Source organism: Diabrotica virgifera, chromosome 9 (assembly GCF_917563875.1).
Source record: "Diabrotica virgifera virgifera chromosome 9, PGI_DIABVI_V3a".
NCBI lineage: Eukaryota > Metazoa > Arthropoda > Insecta > Coleoptera > Chrysomelidae > Diabrotica > Diabrotica virgifera.
The window spans coordinates 181,889,519-181,911,393 of record NC_065451.1 but is presented as its reverse complement, the minus strand read 5'-3'; the positions used below and the strand labels follow the sequence as shown (position 1 = coordinate 181,911,393).

Below are 21,875 nucleotides of genomic sequence, written 5' to 3'. Positions count from 1 at the left end.
GTGGTTAGCATGTAAGATTCTAAGATTACACTTGATGATCGGTCAACCGATTGAAAACTAGATATGTCTTTGATGTAGCCCTTTATAGGGATTTTAACAAATATACCTTTTATTAAGGATTTTATGAAGACATTTATATTGGTTTTCAAGAACGGTTAAGCATATTTGTCATGTTTTTGAAGTTATACTTCTTTACGCGCGATCATCATTCTCTTTGCCTTATCCCTATGCGGGGTCGGCTTCCCTAATTGCATTTCTCCACACAATTCTGTCTTGGGTCATATCAATGTTAATCCCCTTTACCAACATGTCCTGCCTTATCGCCTCCCCCCAGGTCTTCTTTGGTCTTCCTCTCCTACTCCTTCCAGGAATCTGCACTTCAGCTATTCTTCGTATTGGGTGATTAACGTCTCGACGTTGAACATGACCGAACCATCTTAACCTATGCTCTCTCATTTTGGCATCAATTGGTGCCACACCTAGACTTCCCCTAATATACTCATTTCTAATTTTATCCTTCTTTGTCACTCCACTCATCCATCTAAGCATTCTCATTTCCGCCACATGCATTCGTTGTTCCTCTTTCTTTTTCACTGCCCAACATTCAGTTCCGTACATCATAGCCGGTCTTATGGCTGTTTTATAGAATTTTCCCTTCAGCTTCATTGGAATTTTTCTGTCACACAACACACCACTCGCTTCTTTCCACTTCATCCATCCAGCCCTAATTCTACTGCATGCATCTCCATCTATTTCTCCATTACTCTGTAATACCGATCCTAGGTACTTAAAACTATTGCTTTTCACAATCATTTCACCATCCAAAGATACCATTTTATTTGTAGTAGCTCCAGCTTTAAATGAACATTCCAAATACTCTGTTTTTGTCCTACTAAGTTTTAAACCTTTTTCCTCCAGAGCTTGTCTCCACTGTTCCAGTTTTTGTTCTAAGTCTCTTTCACTATTTCCTACTAACACGACATCATCAGCATACATTAAGCACCATGGAATGTTACCCTGTAGTTTCGCTGTTATCTGGTCCAAAACTAATGAGAATAAATACGGACTAAGCACAGAGCCTTGGTGCAATCCTACTTTCACATGAAATTTATCAGTCTCTCCCACACCTGTCCTAACACTAGTCGTTACTCCCTCATACATATCCCTCACCATCTTTACATATTCACCAGGGACTCCTTTCTTATTGAGTGCCCACCACAGAATCTCTCGAGGAACTCTATCATATGCTTTCTCAAGATCAATGAATACCATATGAGCGTTTGTTTCTTTACTCCTGTATTTTTCCATCAACTGCCTTATAATGAAAATTGCATCTGTTGTTGATCTACCCTGCATAAAGCCAAATTGATTCTCGGATATTTCGGTCTCTTCACGTATCCGTCTGTCAATTACTCTTTCCCATATTTTCATGGTGTGGCTAAGCAGTTTTATAGCCCTGTAGTTTGTACATTGTTGTATATCTCCCTTGTTTTTGTAAACAGGTACCAGTATACTGCTTCTCCATTCGTCTGGCATTTGTCCGACTTCCATAATTCTATTAAATAGACCTGCTAGCCACCTTGTTCCTGTCTCTCCCAATGCTCTCCATACTTCCCCAGGAATATCATCTGGTCCTACCGCTTTTCCTTTCTTTATTTTTTGAAGCGCTTGAGCCACTTCCTCGTTGGTTATTTTGGTGACCATTGCTGCTACTGTCTCCGTTGACTCTACAGGCTGTCTGTCAAATTCTTCATTTAATAAGCTGTCAAAGTACTTTCTCCATCTCTTTTTGACTTCCCTTTCGTGAACTAGTATTTTATTATTTTCATCTCGGATACATCTAATCTGATTAAAATCTTTTGCTTTCCTTGCTCTCTGTTTGGCTATTTTATATATCTTCGTTTCGCCTTCCCTGGTATCAAGTTGATCATATAGGTTTGAATACGCTTCTGCTTTGGCTTTTGCTACTGCTACTTTCGCTTCCTTTTTCGCCACCATATAGTTTTGAAGATCTGTGTCGGATCTGGTTTCTTGCCACTTTTTATATAATTTTCTCTTCTCTTTTATTTTTCCTTGTACTTCGTTTGACCACCACCAAGTCTCTTTATCCTCAAACTTTTTTCCTGACGTTTTCCCAAGTATTTCAATAGCAGTCTCTCTAATACTACTGGCCATTTTTCTCCAAATTGTATTAGGGCTTCCTTTCATGTTCCAACATATTTTTTCTACTATTCTTCTCCTGAATAGACCTTCTTTCTCATCTTTCAGCAGCCACCATTTGATTTTTTGTGGTCCTCTCCGATATTTTTGTTTAGTTTCGCTTTTTACTTCGATGTCCAGAACAAGCAGCTTATGTTGCTGGCTTACTGTCTCACTCACTATTACCTTGCAGTCCTTGCATTCACGTATGTCTTCTTTCCTTATCATGAAGTAGTCTATTTGGGATTGATGTTGTCCACTTTTGTAGGTAATAAGTTGAGTTTCTCTCTTTTTAAAGAATGTGTTAACAATCGCCATATCCAATGCTGTTGCTAATTCAAGCATGTCATCTCCAGCTTCATTTCTAGTTCCAAAGCCTAATCCCCCATGTATTGTTTCATATCCTGTCTTGGTTTGGCCCACATGTGCATTGAAATCACCTCCTATTATAACTTTCTCCTCTGCTGGAATATCACTCAGTACGTCTCCTAATTGATCATAGAAAGCTCTTCTTTCATTCTCACCCAGACCTGTTTGGGGAGCATACACACAAACAACATTCAATACCTCTTTATCAATTACAAATTTCACTGACATCATTCTATCACTCGTTCTTACAACTTCTACTACGTTACCTTTCATTTCACTATCAGCAATTATACCAACTCCATTTCTAGTGTTACTACTCCCTACATACCACAATTTGTATCCTTCACCTAGTTCTTTCGCCCTTTGTCCTTTCCACCTAGTTTCTTGAATACAAGCAATTTGAACTCTTCTTCGTTTGAGCGCATCCACTAACTCCAGACTCTTACCTGTAAGACTACCAAGATTCCAAGACCCTATCCTGATTTTTCTAACCTGCAATGGTGTTCCCCCTGAGATAGTCCTCACCCGGAGATCCGAACGGAGGCTCATTTTACTTCCGGAACATTTTACCTCAGGAGATGCCATCATTTCAGTATAAGTTTTTACTACGTTTGGAGAAGGTCTTTTCATTATTATGGCCTGAAAAGATTTTTGGATATTTGATGCCTGAATGCCTTTTCTATCAGCACCATACCCTGCCCTGCACGTTTAGCCAATACACCACCAATGCAACCAAAGTGCAGTATTACCCCACACCCGCCTGCATTTTTCTGTATAGGCCAGGATCCCTACTGTAAGGACTGCCCTATAAGCCAATGTATTGTTGCCCGTATCCCGCCGCTAGGAGGCACGTACTTTGGTTATTTCGGGATACATACTTCTTTACGCGCGATATGAGGGTGAATTTTTATATGTTAAAACCTACGATCCGGGCGCATGCGCATTATAACTTTGTTCTGATTGGATGTTAAAAAACATCCAATGTCAAAAATCTCAAACATTATCCAATATGGCAGCTGTGTGGCAGACATGTCAAAAATTATCCAATATGGCAGCCGTAGCGCAGCTGTGGTTTGGACGGTTGACGGTTTGGTTATGTATGGTTGTTGCGTTTTAAAATTTGTGGGAAGAGAAACAACAAAGGTTAGTTAATAGTTATACTGCCTTTTTAAATAGTTTTCATATTATATTTTTGAAGTTATACTTCAAAATGTTTTAATTTATGTATGTATCAGTCCAGAAAAGGTGTGGAAAGAATATATTAGTGTTTTTAAATATATTTTTCTACAAACGTGTTAAAAATGCAATTTTTAGGACTCCATAGGAGCGTTAAAAATGCTACTTTAAGGCACTAGTGCTTTAAAATTTTTAAGGCACTGCAGTTAAAAGTGAATTGTCAAATTGTGAAACGTCAAAATATTTATGTTTCATTTATTAACATTAATATTAATAATACAACTTGCGCAATTTGAAAAAGGTGGTTTAAAAGGTTTTTTATTATAATTTTGTGTCTTTGGATTTGTCTTCCTTGGGCGTAAAATAATAAAACATCTATTTTTATATTTCACTTGTCACCGTGATGTATAATTATGTATATCTGAAAGGTAAGTAGCATGCGGCTTGATGGCCTTGTTGGTAGAGCATTGGACCAGAGATCAAAAAATCGCGAGATTGCGGGTTCAAATCCCGGACGATTCATACTTTTTTCTTTTTTTTTTAATATTTGGCATTGAACTGTTAAGTAGGTATATTTATTTCGTTGAAATTATATTATAATAGAAGTATAACTTCTTACGTGCGTACAAAGTACACACACATTCTTTTTGTTTTCTTAATCCAATCTTCTAACAAATAGGATCATCGAGTTTTCCTCGTCACTTGAAGGAAATATGAGTTGGTGCCCTTTTCCTTTTTATTTGGTTTAATTTTTGCCCATTACCTTTCAGTTAATATGATGTATTTTATTTATTCTTTCATAGTGAACGTAATTTGACCTAGAAATATTCGTTTAAATTAAATTTCAGTATAATACCTTCCCCTTGGGAGCTATTCCAGGTCAAACCAACACACTTTGAATTAATTTTTTTCCTGACCTATTTAGATTTTGTTAAAATTTAAAGTAGGTACTCATAGTGGATGATTAGGTGAAGAAAAATACAAAATTTTAAATTTTTATCTCAAGCCGTTTCCGGAATTTGGTTATGTAAAGTTTTCCAAAAAGGTCCAAAACACCGCGACAATACTTTATTGGAATGGTTGTAGAACCTGACCTGATTGAACTAGAATGCTGGGAGAGGTGTCATTTTGCAGCATTTTTAAAGCTCTTTACAGTGATATATACAGCATGATTTTATGATAAACAAGTTTTTCTCAAACAAAAAAATATATTTTGATTAGGTTTTTTTCCAAAAAGTACATAATATAACATTTTCATAATATTCCTACAAATTCATAGTAGTGTTGTTAATAACATATAAAAATTTTATCATGGGATGGTGATGGGTTCAACATAAAAAAAATAAATTTCACACATACAGTATGGTGCAAATGAGAGGAATAAATTCGTAATGTCGCAAGCTGGCGACTTTAAAACAGATCGATTTTTATTTTTAAATTGTAATTTTTTGGTATATGTATCATAATAGTGACGTGTGGCAGTTCATTTGAAAGGTTATTCAATTCTCTATTCAGTAATATAAACAATAATATAATTATTTATAAAGGGTGGCAAAAAAAGTTTTTTTTAATTAAATTAATTGACAAAAAAGAAGATTGTACCTATGTAATTTATTTAATTTAAAATATATTTTACTGTTGCCAGAAACACATAAATTAGGTACATACATTCTTCTTTTTTGTCAATTAATTTAATTAAAAAAACTTTTTTTGCCACCCTGTATAAATAATTATGTTATTGTTTATATTACTGAACAGAGAATTAAATAACCTTCCAAATAACACACGACATATAGTCTCATTGAAAAAATCATCGATTACGTCATCACGCCCAGATGGATGACGTCACTAGTATGATATATATGCCAAAAAATTGCAATTTAAAAATAAAAATCGACCTGTTTCGGGATTTTCCTTAAAGTCGACAGTTTGCGACATTACGAATGTATTCCTTTCATTAGCACCATACTGTGAAATTTATTTTTTTTATGTTGAACCCATCACCATCCCATGATAAAATTTTTATATGTTATTAACAACAGTACTATGTATTTGTAGGAATATTATGAACATTTTACATTATGTACTTTTTGGAAAAAAAACTTAATCAAAATATATTTTTTTGTTTGAGAAAAACTTGTTTATCATAAAATCATACTCTATATATCACTGCAAATAGCTTTAAACATGCTGCAAAATCACACCTCTCCCAGCATTCTAGCTCAATCAAGTCAGCTTCTACAACCATTCCAATAAAGTACAGTCGCGGTGTTTTGCACCTTTTTGGAAAATTTTACATAACCATATTTCGAAAAGAGCTTGAGATAAGAATTTAAAATTTTGTATTTTTGTTTCCCTTATTAGCCACTATAAGTATTCCAAATTATAACCAAATCAGAAGAGGGTTGGTAAATTAGGTGTGTTAATTTGACCTGGAATAGCTCTTGGGTTAAATTTTATGTTACCCACAGTAGTACCCAATTTCTAGGCTCTTTTTCTCTTCATCCAGGTACAATTTACGGATAACCGATGAAAAAATCAAGAATACGATTTTTGCAATTTAAAACGTAAATTTAGTTATAAACCTATTCAATCAAAATATTGATACAAGTAGTTATTAATATAATATGTACTTTCAAAAATCACTTATTTCCAACTTTTGGTGTAATACTACATGAAGTAAAAAATTGCACATTTTATGTATTTTACAATACAAGGTTTTAATCGTATTTTTCCTTATAGATAAGCATCCAGTTCGAAGGTGCATTGTAGCTTAATAATACAGGTGCATGAAGCAGTAGAGAGTATGAATCTTTATCAACTTGGGATGACAATTGAATCCAATCAGTTAACCATTTTATCATTTCTTCATTTTTCATATTAGTTGGATTTAAACCTAAAAGAAATATATTAAATTAATAAACTGACATAATACAGTTCTTTCACGATGTGCAAAAATCCAAATATATAAGACTATAATACGACCAGCAGTCGCGTATGGAAGCGAAACATGGACGCTAACAAAAAGAGAAGTAAATAAATTGCTGGTGTGCGAACGTAAAATCTTTTGAATGATATATGGCCCTTGCAGAGACAGCGTGACAAACTAATTGAAGCGCAGATACAATAACGAGTTAGACTCTCTATTCGGAAAGGAAAATCTAGTCAGATATACAGTGCGGTGGAATAAGTGTTACTCCACCATATTAACGTATTTATTTTTAGCACATAAGCAAAGCGCTCGGACATATCGATTTTTAAAATAATTATAGTGTATTATAGCATCAATGTTTCGAACTTTACGCGATCCCTCTTCAGGTGACAGTCATAACTTTGATTTTTTTTAAACGGGAAAGTATATCATGTGACACCTCGTTTAAAAACTTTTGAAATACTGATTACAAAAATGTATAGGTAATACTTGCGCCAAATTTCCAAAAAATCTAATGCTTTTTAAATGCATTCATTTTTTTAATCCTGAGAAAAGTAATAAGAATTTAAAAAAAAAATAAGGCCATGGGTACATAATTCGCAAATATTTTACGACTAGCCCTACTTTTTCTGTCTTACACGGCAAATTATTTATTTATTAACGGGATAAATCCAATACATACAAAATACAATAAAGCAGAGCTTTCGTCATAATAATGAAAATAAAAAAATTAGATACACGTAAAACTACAACTATAAAACACAAACATAAAAAATAAAAAAGAATATAATTATTTTCAAATGATGAAAACAACTGAATCAATTACAACAGTTAAATCTATTTAATTTTTTTTAAATTCAAAATTTATATCAGCGTCAAAAGACGCTCGAGTTCTTGTTTAATAGACGAAATTGAAGAACCAAATAGATCTAGAGATGACTAAACTTGTTTCCATACAGGGTCAATCTACTAATTGGTGCATATTGACCATAATTTGTAGCATGCCGTTGCTCCTTGAATATTTGTGGATTTCGTGTTAATCTAGCAGGTATATTAAAGCACACAAGACTTATCAATTCTTCGGAGTTAATAACACCAGAGATAATTTTGCGAAGATAACAAATATCCAACATGACTCTTCTGCGTTCAAGAGTTTGTAAATTTAATCTCATTAATATATTGTCATAAGTATAATTTCCAACTATTAAACCCATCTTAAAAGCTGCAAAACGTAAAAAGTTGTTTTGAACCTTTCAATATTGAGGATTTGATATGCATAACTAGGTGACCAGACAATAGAACCATATTCAATAATTGATCTCACGATACTGCAATATAAGATTTTTATTGTGTGAATTGACAAATCTTTTGATGCAAAACCCAACATCTTAAATGCCTTCGAAACAGTATGGTCGATGTGAGAGTAAAATGTTAATTTACAATCAAATATTATAGCTAAATCCCGAATTTCGTTCACAAGTATGACAGGAGTATTATTAATAAAATATTGATGGTGAATAAGCGAATGGGATCTAGCAAAAGTTATTAAAAAGCATTTATTAATATTAAGTCCCATATCATTTCTACCACACCACTCATAAAAATCATTTACTTGTGACTGAAGCTGAGAGATGTTTCCTCATTTTTGACAGTCTTATATATTTTAACATCATCAGCAAACATTAAAAAGTTAACTTCCTTAAAAATAGAGTGAACATCATTCAAGAACAAATTAAATAGAAGGGGGCCACAGTGGGAATCTTGTTGTACTCCAGATGTAGCTGTAAAAGCATTTACACTTAAATTTCGATTAGTCAGGTAACTTTGCATCCAATCAAAGAGACATGTGATGAATGTATATTGTAGATTCTTCCATTGTCCGATATTTATCGGCATGAGTCTTTATAAATTTGTAAAAAGCTGAGGCAACAGATAGTTACCAAGGGTTCTGCATTCCGACCTATAAAGAATTTTCTGTCTCTATACAGATGTCGCTGATGCGTCCGTACGCATTTAATATTTTATTAATATGCTTTAGTATATATTTTATTGATATGCTTTATATGGTTTAGTTCGCTTCGGGATACACCACAGGCGGCTCTGAAGACACTGAAAAGTAGAAACCTGGGCAGTGGCGACGCGTGACTTTTTCTAAAGTGTTACCAAAACCAGATGTAAAAAATTTTATTTAAAAAAAATTATTTTGAACCTCCCAAATATATATACATTATACATAATAATATAAATATATATATAATATGTATAATTAATTCCTGAAGACTTTAATATTGATACAATAGGGAACTTGCACATTTTTTTATTACATAATAATGTTCAGTTTTGTTTAAAAATGAGATTTACAAAATTTCACGCTTCAAAAACTCGTAATAACTTAGAAATACATATTTAAAGTCTTCTGTGGTATAAAAGAGTTCAAACGACCCGTGACGTCACATAATTTTACATTAGTTATTATTATGGTTATATTTCGCTGTGTCTAGGTACACGCTAACGTGGACCTGCCACGTGAGGGAAGACGCAGAACACTGCGTTTTCCGGTGTAGCGTCTTCGCTTGCGAGCAGGTCAGGCTCAGGAACAGATTCGGCGATATAGGCCTCAATAACATAATTAACGTCGCGGTCGAGAATAAGTCTAACTTTGAGTTTATTATAGACGTAGTCACGGGTATTGTAAAGCGCAGAGCGGTGCTAGAACAAGCGGAACAAGATGGGTGAGATTGGCTACACGTAGTTGATAAAAAAAAAATAAATAAAAAATAGTAAAAAAAAAATTAAAAAAACAAAAAAGAAAAAATAGAAAAAAAAACTCCCACAACAGATATAAACATTCACAGGCCTACCTATTTATATTTATCTTTAAGTCTCCCTACACCTTAATTAATTATGTTCTTTCTACCATTTGTAGGCAGGCTCCACTGGGCCGATTATCAATTAAGTAATACCCACCTACAGTCGTAAACTCCCCCTATCCGCGTGTCATTTTCAGACAGGCGAGAATAGCATAGCTAATACTATACTACTATTCAGCTCACTATCCACAGACCTCCCCTGTCCGTCTGCTGATCTTAGGTAGGCGAGCCTGTCCTTTCTTTTTATGAGTTTATCCTCAAAGACCTCCCCCTTATCCGCCTCTCCGTTTCTAGGAAGGCGAGAACAGTATAGAAGGGCCTATGCCAATCTTCTCCTTTAGCCCTACTTATATAGACTGCGCGGGATATCCCCATGTATCGTTCACTAATGAACACGTCCAAGGATATTCCGGGTCGGAAGAGGGGGTGGTTTTAGTTGGTAGGCGGCTGGTTATGGGGGGCACGCGGGACGCATGGACCTACTCTGGTCTGTGGGCCCTAGCGTGTTCTCCTCTCCTGTCCGAGTCCAACAGTACTAGGGACACCTTCCCTAGTCTGTTAAGAGCGTTCCACCTCAATAAAAAAAAGGTACACGCTAACGTGTACGCAAATAAAAAAGTTAGGTAGAATACACGCGAATTAAACTTCATCAAGCCAGTGACGCCATTATTTAGCGTGCGCAGTGACTGTATATTTTGGTACATGCTATTTTGATATGTTTAGTGTTTGTTTGATAGAAAAATATTTGTTAAGGGAAGAGAAGCAGAACTATTCAGATGTTTTAAACTTAATTGTAATAAATCAATGTATATATAAAAGTATATATTTATGTTAGCAAAATAAATATATGTATTTAGTTGACATGACACGTACAAAATATTGTTAAAATAATTTTTATGCGTAAGTTAATTATTATAATCAACTATTCTAAATGGGAAATAAGCCACAATTTAACTAAAAAATGACTTTATTAACGTTTCGACGTCCAAATCGGATGTCATTGTCAAAATACAAAAATTAGTCAGATTAAATAAATTATTAGAAAAAATTTTTTACTAAGCAACAACATTTTATCAACATCGGAATACAAAATATTTAATAATATTTTGTATTTTGACAACGACGTCCGATTTAGACGTCTAAACATTAATAAAATCATTTTTTAGTTAAATTGTGACTTAGTTCCCATTTAGAATAGTTGATTACAAAAATGCCACAAGGAAATAGCTTCAGAACAAGTTAATTATTATTGTGAAAGCTTTAGGTCTTCCTTTTATTTTAATTTTGGACGGTAATACTATTCCACTTATAACTAAAAAAATATATATTAATTTATAGTCTCTTAACTTTTTCATACTGTTTTAAAATGTTGTTAAACTCATTAAAACGACTAAATAATTGTCCACACTGCATAGTTAATTTAAAAACAAACACTAAACAAATAAAAAAATAAGAAATCTCTTTACTAATCAATATTAAAACTAAAGTGTAAACACAACGCGATTAAACAAATTCCAACACTCTGACACTCGTAACTTTTTTATTTGCGTACACGTTAGCGTGTACCTAGACACAGCGTTATATTTAGGTATATTCTTCTTCTCCTTCTTTAGTTTATTGGCCTCCACCTACTTGGGTATTTGGCCAGCTCATCGTCGCGGTATCAGTGAAAAATATTTATATTCTAATGACATTTATCGTATGTCATTGTAATAATATATATCAGTTTGTTGAGATTGGAGTTTGATACAGTTTTGAAGGAAAGGAAAGAAGGTATACAGTGGAAAATGGAACCCTTTTGTAAAAGTACAAGTTTTCTATGAATAGTTCAAAGTATCAAAAACACTTGTGACGTCACATAACTTCATGTTTATAATGTCTAATTTAAAATTATATACAATTTTGCTTACCTTGTTGACGCGTTTTGGGCTCGCTGGTATAATTTGAATTTTTAATCGTCTCTAGGGGCCAAACGAAAGAAACAAAAGTTTATCTTTGATACAGGTTTTAAATTATGTTCTGTTGTGATTTATAACATTTTTTTCGAATTTAAAATTTTATGCAAGTTCCCTATTCCTGTACATTTTTTTAATATAATCTGGAATATTATAGAGAACTGTCAATTTTGTTTTAAACTTTACTGTGTCAAAATTTTGTCCATATAGCTTTACAAATAATTGATGAAAGGCTGTATCTGGGAATTTTTTGTATAATTTTTAAGATTGTCAAAATCATAAATAGTGCCAAACACCCTAAATGCTTTAAATTATAAAACCTATTTTAAAGTTAAATAATCATAGTGTCAAAAATTCCAAAAAAAAAGACGACACTCATCCATGTTTAATTGCACGCACACTGTTAGGTATGGTATTACTCGAGTAGTTACCAATACAAAAAGTGGTGACAATAAACTAATCCACAGCACCACATCGCGCCCACGTCTTCGCCTTTCAAAATTTTCAGACACGAGCCGTCTCAGAGCGGTAGCCGATAGAACATCATGCGAATGTATCCACATTTGAAAGTGGTAACAACGTAGTAACCTCAACCTGCAGTCGAGTCGCATAAACTAAAATAGCCAATATTTTCGTGCGTCTAGTAGTCTTTTTACTGAATTACTATTAACACTCATATTTCTATTTAAAAAAAAATAAAATGGAATAATTTCACAGTAATCATATTATATTTATTTGCAAGTTTTTTAAATGTTACCAATGGTAACAGTGGTTACATGGACGCTTCACCAGTGAACCTGGGTCAGCCAACAGTGGTGGTCCCCGAATCGAATTAAATCTAAAGCTGTATTTCCTTAAAAACATTTACCTCGAATATAGCAAGCCTTCTTAAGAGCATCTATAGGTAGATTATGTACACCACCTTCTCTCATTATTGCTTTATCCATTTCTTTTAGAATATAAGCTCTTTCAGTCAATCTACTCCGTCTGAAAAATATGCCTACTGACATATCATGCATTTTTAAAAGATGAACCTACAATATAAAAATTTAGTTAATTTATAATATTCAGTCAAATGAGACAACTAAAAAACATAGCCTCGAGTTATATAAATTGCCCATTCCTCTTTCATGAAAGCATAATTTTATGCACATAAATAAGCAAATCTCAAAATGTACAAAAAAATAACAATACATACGTGGGCAGTCTGATAATTACTTAGCCTACAAAAGAAAAAGGAAAATTTTGGAAAAGTGGCAATTTATTTCTCTACCTAGTCTCCTTTTAGCTTTATACATTTGACTCAGCGATACTCTAACTTCTTTAACCCGTTATGGTGGTATGTGGACCGCCATCTAATATAACTGGTATTTACTGTCACCCTGGGAGCTAAGGGTGGTAATACATCAGGTTCTTTTCAATGTTACGTAGTTAAGGGAGAATAAAACATCTTCACTCGACGAACACCAAGTTTATTCTCCCTTAACTACGTAACATTGAAAAGAACCTGATGTATTACCACCCTTAGCTCTCAGGGTGACAGTAAATACCAGTTATATTAGATGGCGGTCCACATACCACCATATGGCGATCCTGCCAGGATTCGCCATATAATAGTCCAGGATTACTAGGGCTATCTTCTCCCGGTAAGGGTGGTTAACCCTTATCCGAGGGGTGGAATGATTAATAGTCGTTTCACTGTTGAAGTTGTTTTATTATACTCGCATGAGTACAAGCTGGTAGCAACCTACGTAACGTCGTCTCGCGGAGTGTAGATGACACTATCTTTTAATGTGAACAATCTTACATCTAATAAAATAGAATGACGAATGTGGAATGTGTAATGAGGATTCCCTTATTATGTTTTGGTTGTATAAATATATTTAAAAGTGCAAAGTCAGCGTCGACCCTGAAAAGTGTTTATAGTGGCTGTATGTATAATTACACCTCACGATCTAGGTCAACAATGTTTATGTAACGAAAGAAGGTTGGAATTGTTTATGATGACATTTAAATAACCGAAAGAAATTAGCGTAGATAATTAAAGGGTGTTTTTAAAAGATATCTAATGAGTACAGATGAATTCTTGTACACCGTCTTAAAAATACCTTTCCTCGAGGTCTGCAAAATAGGCTTCCGTGGCGGCGATGACCTCCTCATTCGACTTAAATTTCTGCCCAGCGAGTGTCTTTTTCAAGTTTGGAAACAAATAGTAGTCGCACGGGGCCAAATCTGGAGAATACGGTGGACGGGGAAACAGTTCGGAGCCCAATTCGACCAATTTGGCAATGGCGACGGCGGAGGTGTGAGCCGGTGCGTTGTCATGGTGGCAGAGCACTTTTTTCTTTGCCCAATGGGGATCGTTTTTTTCTTCAATTCGGCGTCGAATCGGCAGAATAATTCGGCATAATAGGGCTCTGTGATCGTTTTGCCCTTCTCCAAGTAGTTGATGTAGATCACACCTTGTGAATCCCAGAAAATGCTGGCCATCACCTTTCCGGCCGATTGGACAGTCTTCGCCTTCTTCGGAGCACGTTCGCCGGGTGCGGTCCACTCTTAGGACTGTTCCTTGTTTTGTCGACGGTTATGAAATGACGTAAAAACTCCTTTGGATCACACTTAAATAGAGTCAAACACTGCTCTAAAGTGGTCTCACGGTTGCGCTTATTGTCTGAAATGAGCAAACGCGGCACCCATCGCGCCGACAGCTTTCTCATGCCCCAAAATTTCATGCAGGATATGACCTACGCGGTCTTGTGAGATGCTTACTGTGTCAGCTATCTCGCGCACCTTCAGTCGGCTGTCTGCCAATACAAGATCGTGGATTTTTGTCACGTTATTCTCCGTGGTAGCCATTTTCGGGGCACCTACGCGTGGCTCATCAAAAACCGACGTTCATCCACGTTGAAACTTATTAAACCAATTTTTGACAGTTGCCATCGAAGGAGAAGAGTCACCGTACACAGCATCAGAATGCTCTTTGATTTCGCTGCGTGATTTCCCTTCCAAAAACAACAATCGAATCATCGACCGATATTGCTCTTTTTCGATTTTATTAAAATCCGCGGACTTTTACACGCAATCACAACAATACCACAGTATAAAGAGGGACAGTAGAACCACTCTCCGAAAAATTGGAAGTAAAATCTGTAGTCGCGCATGGCGACCGCGCAATGTTGGCAGTCGTTTTTGCCCCACTCTCGCATTGCTATTCGCATAGAAACGTACGGCTTTTAACAGGGAAAACCCGCATCCACCACTGGTGAATTACCAATTATTGCGTACTGCCGGTATTACTTCCTGACAATACTATAATTTCGATTTGGCTGAAATTTTGACATTAGCCGTCTACGAGAACGTATTAAATGACAGTACACTTCAGTTACGATAGTGGCGCCATCGGGCGGAGAGGCCAAGTACTTATCGGACTGCCCTAGTACAAGTTTTGTGCAACAGTTTAACTATTTTAAGTGGCTGTAAGAGATAGTAAACATATCGAATTGAGACTGATTTTTATTCAAAAGTTCAAGAATTCAAGAAATTTGTTTATAAAAACAGTAATTATGGTGATATAGTTAGAAAATGGCAAGCATAAAGCCGGACTCAAACGACTCGTGTACTTGGCGAATAATCGTCACTTGCGTATACTTGCCATGTCGTCTGAGTGGGTTACTCGTACAATTATTTGTCACTCGTTCGTCTTCCAACTGTTGTCGGTAAAAATGGCCCGAGTCAAAGGGATCACGATTATTTGCACACTTGCGAAGTACATACTTGTCTATACTTGCAGAGGCGGTCAAAAGAAATGTATAAATAATTGGCATTTACTGCGACTATTATTTAGACCAGTGCATTTAGCACTAAAAACACTGGAATAAATCGATTTTTAAATACACCACCTCGAGACTTGCTAGTTTTGCATTGTGTTCAGGATGGTGTCAGGAAAAAAGTCTACAATAGAAAAATGGGTGGAAATGCCTAATTATTAATTGTTTTTTAAACTTCTTAACATGCATTAAAAAGTGTATAAACATGTCAAAATAAGCATATTAAGGGCCAAGTTTTGTTACTCGCGAGGTTTTTGAGGTCGCTGAATATGACTACGCTATCAGAACCTACCCCCGGAGCACCTGGTGCCCAGGGTCACTGCTAGGGCACGTCAACTGGAGATTCGAGGGCTAACGGCCCTAAATTGATGCAATCAGTTTACTTGGAGGTTTGTGGAATCGCTGAATACGAATATGCCATCAAAACCAACCCCCGTAGCCCCTGGTGCCCAGTGTCACTGCTGTAGCACGTCATCTTCTGGAGTTTCGAGGGATTTTGGTACTAAATTAATGCAAACGGATTATACGGCGGTTTGGGGCTGCTGAACACGAATACTCCATCAGAACCGATCCTCGGAGCACCTTGTGCCCATGGTCAATTCTAAGGCACAAGTAGGCGGTTTTTGCGGTCGCTGAATACGAATACGCCATCAGAACCGATCCCCGACCACCTGGTACACAATGCTAAGGCATGTTATTTTCAGGAGTTTGGAGGGTTTTTGGGCATCAGGTGCAACGGGGGGTCGGTTTTGATGACGTATTTTTCTCAGCTACCCCAAAAACTCCCGAGTAATCTGTTTGCATAAATTTAGTGGCGAAAACCCTCTAAACTCTAGATAACGTGCCTTAGCAGTGAACCTGGACACCAAGTGGCCCGATGGTCAGTTCTGATGGCGTATTCGTCCTCAGCGACCCGCAAAAACCCCCCCGAGTAACAAAATCTGGCCCTAATACACTTATTTTGACATGTTTATGCACTTTTGGATGCATATCATGCACTTTAAAATACAACTATGCATTGCCAGCCATTTTTCTATTGTTGACTTTTTTACTGGTGTCATCCTGAACACAAAGATAAAGTTGTAACTTTTTACGTGCTGTATTTAAATATCGATTTATTTTTTCCTAAATGTCCTGGTCTATTTATTAGTAATCACACCACTGATTCATTTGTCAAGGTCGTTAAGGCAAATGTTTACGCTCGCGTACTTGTAAATTGTACACCTCGTGTGAATGCCCTGTTTGTTATTGCAATCGCAAACTCGTATACTTTCCAAGTAAGCGAATAATTCTGTACTTGCGAAGTACATGAGTCGTTTGAGCCCGGCTTAAGAAATGCCCGAGGATGGGAAGAAGGCAGAATTATACGAATATTTAAGAAATGAGAAGTAACAGACTGTAACAACTATAGATGAATATCACTACTGAGTACAACATACAAAATCTAACAGGCCCCATAAGACAAGGATACCAGCAAGGATTCAGAGAAGGTAGATTCACTACAGATGCGATCCAAATAATTCCACAAGCAATTTCTTCTTAGACTTCAGATAATCCTTTGACTGTATTGGAAGAAGCAAATTATTTATTGAAATGAAAAATCAAGATATACCGGCAAAGCTAATCAAATTAACAAAAATGGCTATGGATGGATCTTGAGCTAAAGTAACAACATAAGAAGGTAGTACAAAATCAGTTGCAAATAGAAACAGGAGTTCGACAAGGAGATTCCCTGTCAACCACACTATTCAACATAGCATTAGAAGAAACAGTCAAGGCCAGCGTAATTAAAGAAACTATTGCCCACTCCTGAAGACAAACAGTAGCATATGCATATGACATAGTTCTTATGGGAAGATACAAGTAAGTATTAAAAGATGCAGTAACTGGCAAAACATCCCTGGAAAATGAAGCACAGAAAATAGGTCTAGAAATTAACGAAGAAAAAACAAAATATCTACTCTGCTCTAGAAGAGAAGATAACAAGACAAAAAACATCAAGATAGAAAACTACAGTTTTCTAAAGAGTTCAGGAATTTAAATATTTGGGAGTAATGTTAATGGCAAAAATAAGAGATGTGAAGTGTAAGTTACTTACTATGTGATTACTGCTTAAATAAAGGATGTGGTAAGGCTCAGTCATAAAGAGTTGTTTACACTCAGCAATCTCGCCAACAGTAGGATGCACACCACTGCCTATTTTACCTACTACTTCCTTCCAACGCTTGTAAAGGCAATGTGGTTTCAAAAAATACATCTGACTTTGTAAATGTCGAAAAATAGGTCTATTATGAACTAATCTATCCTTTAAGCTTAATATTTGATATTCTGACTTTTGTTTCAAATTCCAAAAATGGGAACACAGCAAGTAACGAGGAAACATATACGCTAAAGGTAAAATCACATAAGATCCGAAGGGTATAGAGAAGGTAATTAACACTGGGGCTACTTTCTTCATATCTTTTGGCATCTGCTGATACAATTCCATTTCTCTTCTGAGTAAATTGGCAAAACTTTTTCCGGGTGTATTTAGTATTCTAATAATCCTGAAGTATTCTTTGGCATCTCTAATAAACTCTCTAGTTCCATCTATAAACTGTCTGTAAGTTTGTACGGTTTGAGGGAAGTTCTTTTCTAGAACTTTATCAAAATTTTTTAAATATTCAACATATTTTGTAACAACGTAAAAGCGTAGTTTTTTGGCCTCTTCCCTCTTGTAGATAGATTTTCTATGTTTACATCTAACTATTGTATAGCTAAAAGAAAAGAAATATGTTTAAAAAAATAGTCAAAATTTTGCAATACAATAATTACAAATTTCATAAGGTCAATGTAGATTGAAAACATGCATTGTTTCGGAAAAAATCAAACAAGCTTATATGTTGCTAAAACCTTTTTTGTTAGTTTATAGATACATTAAACTAAAAAGTTCTACTGTTAGATTTAGCCGCTACTTGTTTATTAACTGTTTACAGTAAAAGCTGTTTTGTACAAATAATTTTGAAAATATCGGCGAATTCATCATTTTACTTTGATCAAAAAGTTTCTATTTTGTTTTTCATTGCGCTAAACCTGAATCTGACATTACAATTTGAAAAATAAAAAAAGAGCTCAAAAAATGGATTCCTATGTAGTTTTGTCTTCTGAATCCAAATCTGAAAAGGGCATTTCGGTATCTCCAACCATCTTCAAGATATCCGACCTCAAAGTCGTCATTGTGACGTCACAATCCTTCTTCAAATATTTATTTTCTTCCGACACAGCTAAACTTCAACTCAACTTGTTTTCGTTTGACGCAACTAAACGTCAACATAAAATTGAAACGTCAAATAAATAAATTTTATTTATTTATGTTACTGTAATGTTAAGTAACAGTTCACTATTTTCAACGAAAACTTTGTTTATTTTGTATTTATTTCATGCAGAATTACCTCTTAAAGTTAGTCACAGTTATTTAGAAACACCCTGTATTGATGAAGAACATGGCTAGTTGTTAAAGTACCTAACTTTTTTATTATCCAACATAAGCGAATTAATCAAAAAAACAGAATGTTGAGAAAACCTGAGGCTATAGTTGGGTTTTAATTTCAGTACAGTGGAAACTCGATAAGTCGGATTAATCGGGACCGTGGCCGATTAATCCGACCATGGCTGATTAATCAAAAGCTGTTTTATACAAATAATTTTAAAAATATCGGCGAATTCATCATTTTACTTTGATCAAAAAGTGTCTATTTTGTTTTTCATTGCGCTGAACCTGAATCTGGCATTACAATTTGAAAATTAAAAAAAAAGAGCTCAAAAAAAATGGATTCCTATGTAGTTTTGTCTTCTGAATCCAAATCTGAAAAGGGCATTTCAGTATCTCCAACCATCTTCAAGATATCCGACCTCAAAGTCGTCATTGTGATGTCACAATCCTTCTTCAAATATTTATTTTCTTCCGACACAGCTAAACTTCAACTCAACTTGTTTTCGTTTGACGCAACTAAACGTCAACATAAAATTGAAACGTCAAATAAATAAATTTTATTTATTTATGTTACTGTAATGTTAAGTAACAGTTCACTATTTTCAACGAAAACTTTGTTTATTTTGTATTTATTTCATGCAGAATTACCTCTTAAAGTTAGTCACAGTTATTTAGAAACACCCTGTATTGTTGAAGAACTTGGCTAGTTGTTAAAGTACCTAACTTTTTTATTTTCCAACATAAGAGAAATAATCAAAAAAACAGAATGTTGAGAAAACCTGAGGCTATAGTTGGGTTTTAATTTCAATACAGTGGAACCTCGATAAGTCGGATTAACCGGGACCATGGCCAATCCGGGTTATCTAAAATCTGGGTTAACCGGAAAATATGGTAAAAATTAATAAAATACATATAAATAATAAACAAATACACATCATAATCGCAAAAACATGAAATACATATGCACAATACATCTAAATTAGGTACAGTTGTATACAGCATTGTTTAGTTCTTGGTAAAAAACTCAGTCAAAGTGAAAAAATGTTTGTTTTGTCTGATGAAAATCGGTCCAGGTTATCTGAACTTCTGGGTTATCGGAGGCCGACTTATTGCTGTTCCACTGTACTTTATAAATGGTAAAATATTCCACAGGAGGTGGCGAACTTTGAGAGAAAAACAGAGTTTGATTGGTACACACGGTAGGTATATAATGACAATTTTCCTCTCCAGTAACAATATTATTACAGCGATATTGTTAAAGAATAAAGCTATAAAATATAAAAAAAATCACTTAAATCGGACAACAGGTTTACCAAATTCAAGACATCAAAAATGACCCCTTTTGTGGGGTGCCCTTCAGTGTAGATAACTCCGGTAATAATTTAAATTGGCACAGGCCTGATATAATCCAAACATTTTACTGCATCATAGCAATATGAATCAATAATTATCAATAGTCACCAATGATTAGAATAAGATTTATCTGGTAATTAGTTTTGTAAATAATATTTCAGTGGTTGAATGTCATGTTAATTTTTTGGAATTACATCACTGAGTTATCAAATTCCTTGAGAATTTTAAACCCCTAAAATAAAAATATACAAGACATAATCTACAGGTACCTTAATGAATTGGTCACCGGCCAGGACTGCTTAAAAACTAGGGAACCAAAACTGGGACTTCTTACGTATGTACCTGCCACCGCAGGTATTCTTGATAGGTGCATCTTGTCAAATTAGTTTGTCAGACATTTGTTAATGAATATCTCATACATTCCAAAACAAATTAACAATACATCATCACTAAAAATTTAATGTATTTAGTGTTGACATTTTAAAAATTCAAGTTGATTTTAAACTTCATTTGAAGGTTAATCAACTTCTTCTTTTTTCTATAAACGTCAAAATGAAAATATCATTTATACTTGGTGTCCTAGAAAAACATATTACATCAAAGTTGTAACAATAATCGGTAGCTTGAGAAGTTGATAAAAAGAAGTTACTGGGATAAGAAGAAATATTCCAGAAAATTTTCTTGAGAGGAGGATACCTTTTGGCATAATTCTCTCACGTATATATTATACTAAACACTTAAGAAATTTTAGCATTAGACTATGGAAGTAGACTATTTTCAATATGAGCCTGAAGGCAGAAAATCTAAAAAAATAGAATACATTCATTATTCTGTAAACCGGCGACTTTAAGGAAAAATTCCCGACACAGGTTGATTTTTATTTTTAAATTATGATTTTTGGCATATATACTCCATCTAATTTACTTACCGTTGCACGTCATCCGCGTCATAGCCCGTGACGTCACATGATACCAACACGAAATATTTAGGCGCTAGGTGTGTTCTTTTTTAGAATCACTTTGCCGAGTACACTGGCATTACAGCCACTAGAAATATTTTATTATATACGCGTAGAAATAATATTTGAAGATTTCTATTAATGTTAACCTAAAGAAATACACAATAATATGTTTCATTTAATTTGTATAAATGGATTATAAAGCGTTTTTATGAAGCACATTTGTTCGGAATACACTGTAACTATAATCGAACGAAGGTGATATTTTGGCATATATTGGTAACATTTCTTTGACAGTTGCGGTGATGACACTTCATATTTGTTTATATTCTTTACTATAAGTATTTGTTTCGTTATATTTACTGATTTTATTATGTACTTTATCGTAAGAGTATAACTTAATTCTTGTTTTCTATTTCTAAAGTTTTTATTTATTTACATTGAATATTAATTTCATAAATTTCAAAATATTATAAATAACGAGATAGTATTTTCCCGTTTGCACAAATACGTCCGAGTTCGCGCATGATTACGTAACTGGAGACCGGAAGTTGAATTTGAATTCTTTTTAAAGTTAAATGGGATTTGTATGCATTCTGTGATGAAATTATTCAATTAGCTAAATAACATTAAACTTCAATGTATTCGAAAAACATTTAGTCTCGAGATTCCTATCAAAATAACTGTCAAAAATAAAATATAAAATACACTTAGCTTACAACCGCGAACAATTCAAACTAATCGGACATTACGAATGATTACGA

At 34.6% G+C, this 21,875-nt stretch overlaps 1 protein-coding gene across 1 annotated transcript; it reads right to left on the bottom strand.

Annotated features, from left to right (window-relative positions):
- Positions 1 to 6,358: 6,358 nt before the first annotated feature.
- LOC114341092 (LETM1 domain-containing protein 1) lies at positions 6,359 to 20,874 on the bottom strand. Its single transcript, XM_050661209.1, has 4 exons — positions 20,423 to 20,874; positions 17,427 to 18,084; positions 12,370 to 12,535; positions 6,359 to 6,640 (listed from the first exon to the last, which is right to left on the bottom strand). Exons 1-4 carry the CDS (start codon positions 20,524 to 20,526, stop codon positions 6,465 to 6,467), a joined length of 1,104 nt encoding a protein of 367 aa, XP_050517166.1. The 5' UTR covers positions 20,527 to 20,874; the 3' UTR covers positions 6,359 to 6,464.
- Positions 20,875 to 21,875: the final 1,001 nt, after the last annotated feature.

Coding starts and splice junctions, on each gene's coding strand:
- LOC114341092 (XM_050661209.1), bottom strand. CDS start 20,526: ATGCACCTATCAAGAATACCTGCGGTGGCAGGTACATACGTAAGAAGT. Junction 18,085..20,422: donor CCGGTGACCAATTCATTAAG/GTACCTGTAGAT, acceptor CTTTTCTTTTAG/CTATACAATAGTTAGATGTA. Junction 12,536..17,426: donor ATTTAAGCAGTAATCACATA/GTAAGTAACTTA, acceptor TTTATATTGTAG/GTTCATCTTTTAAAAATGCA.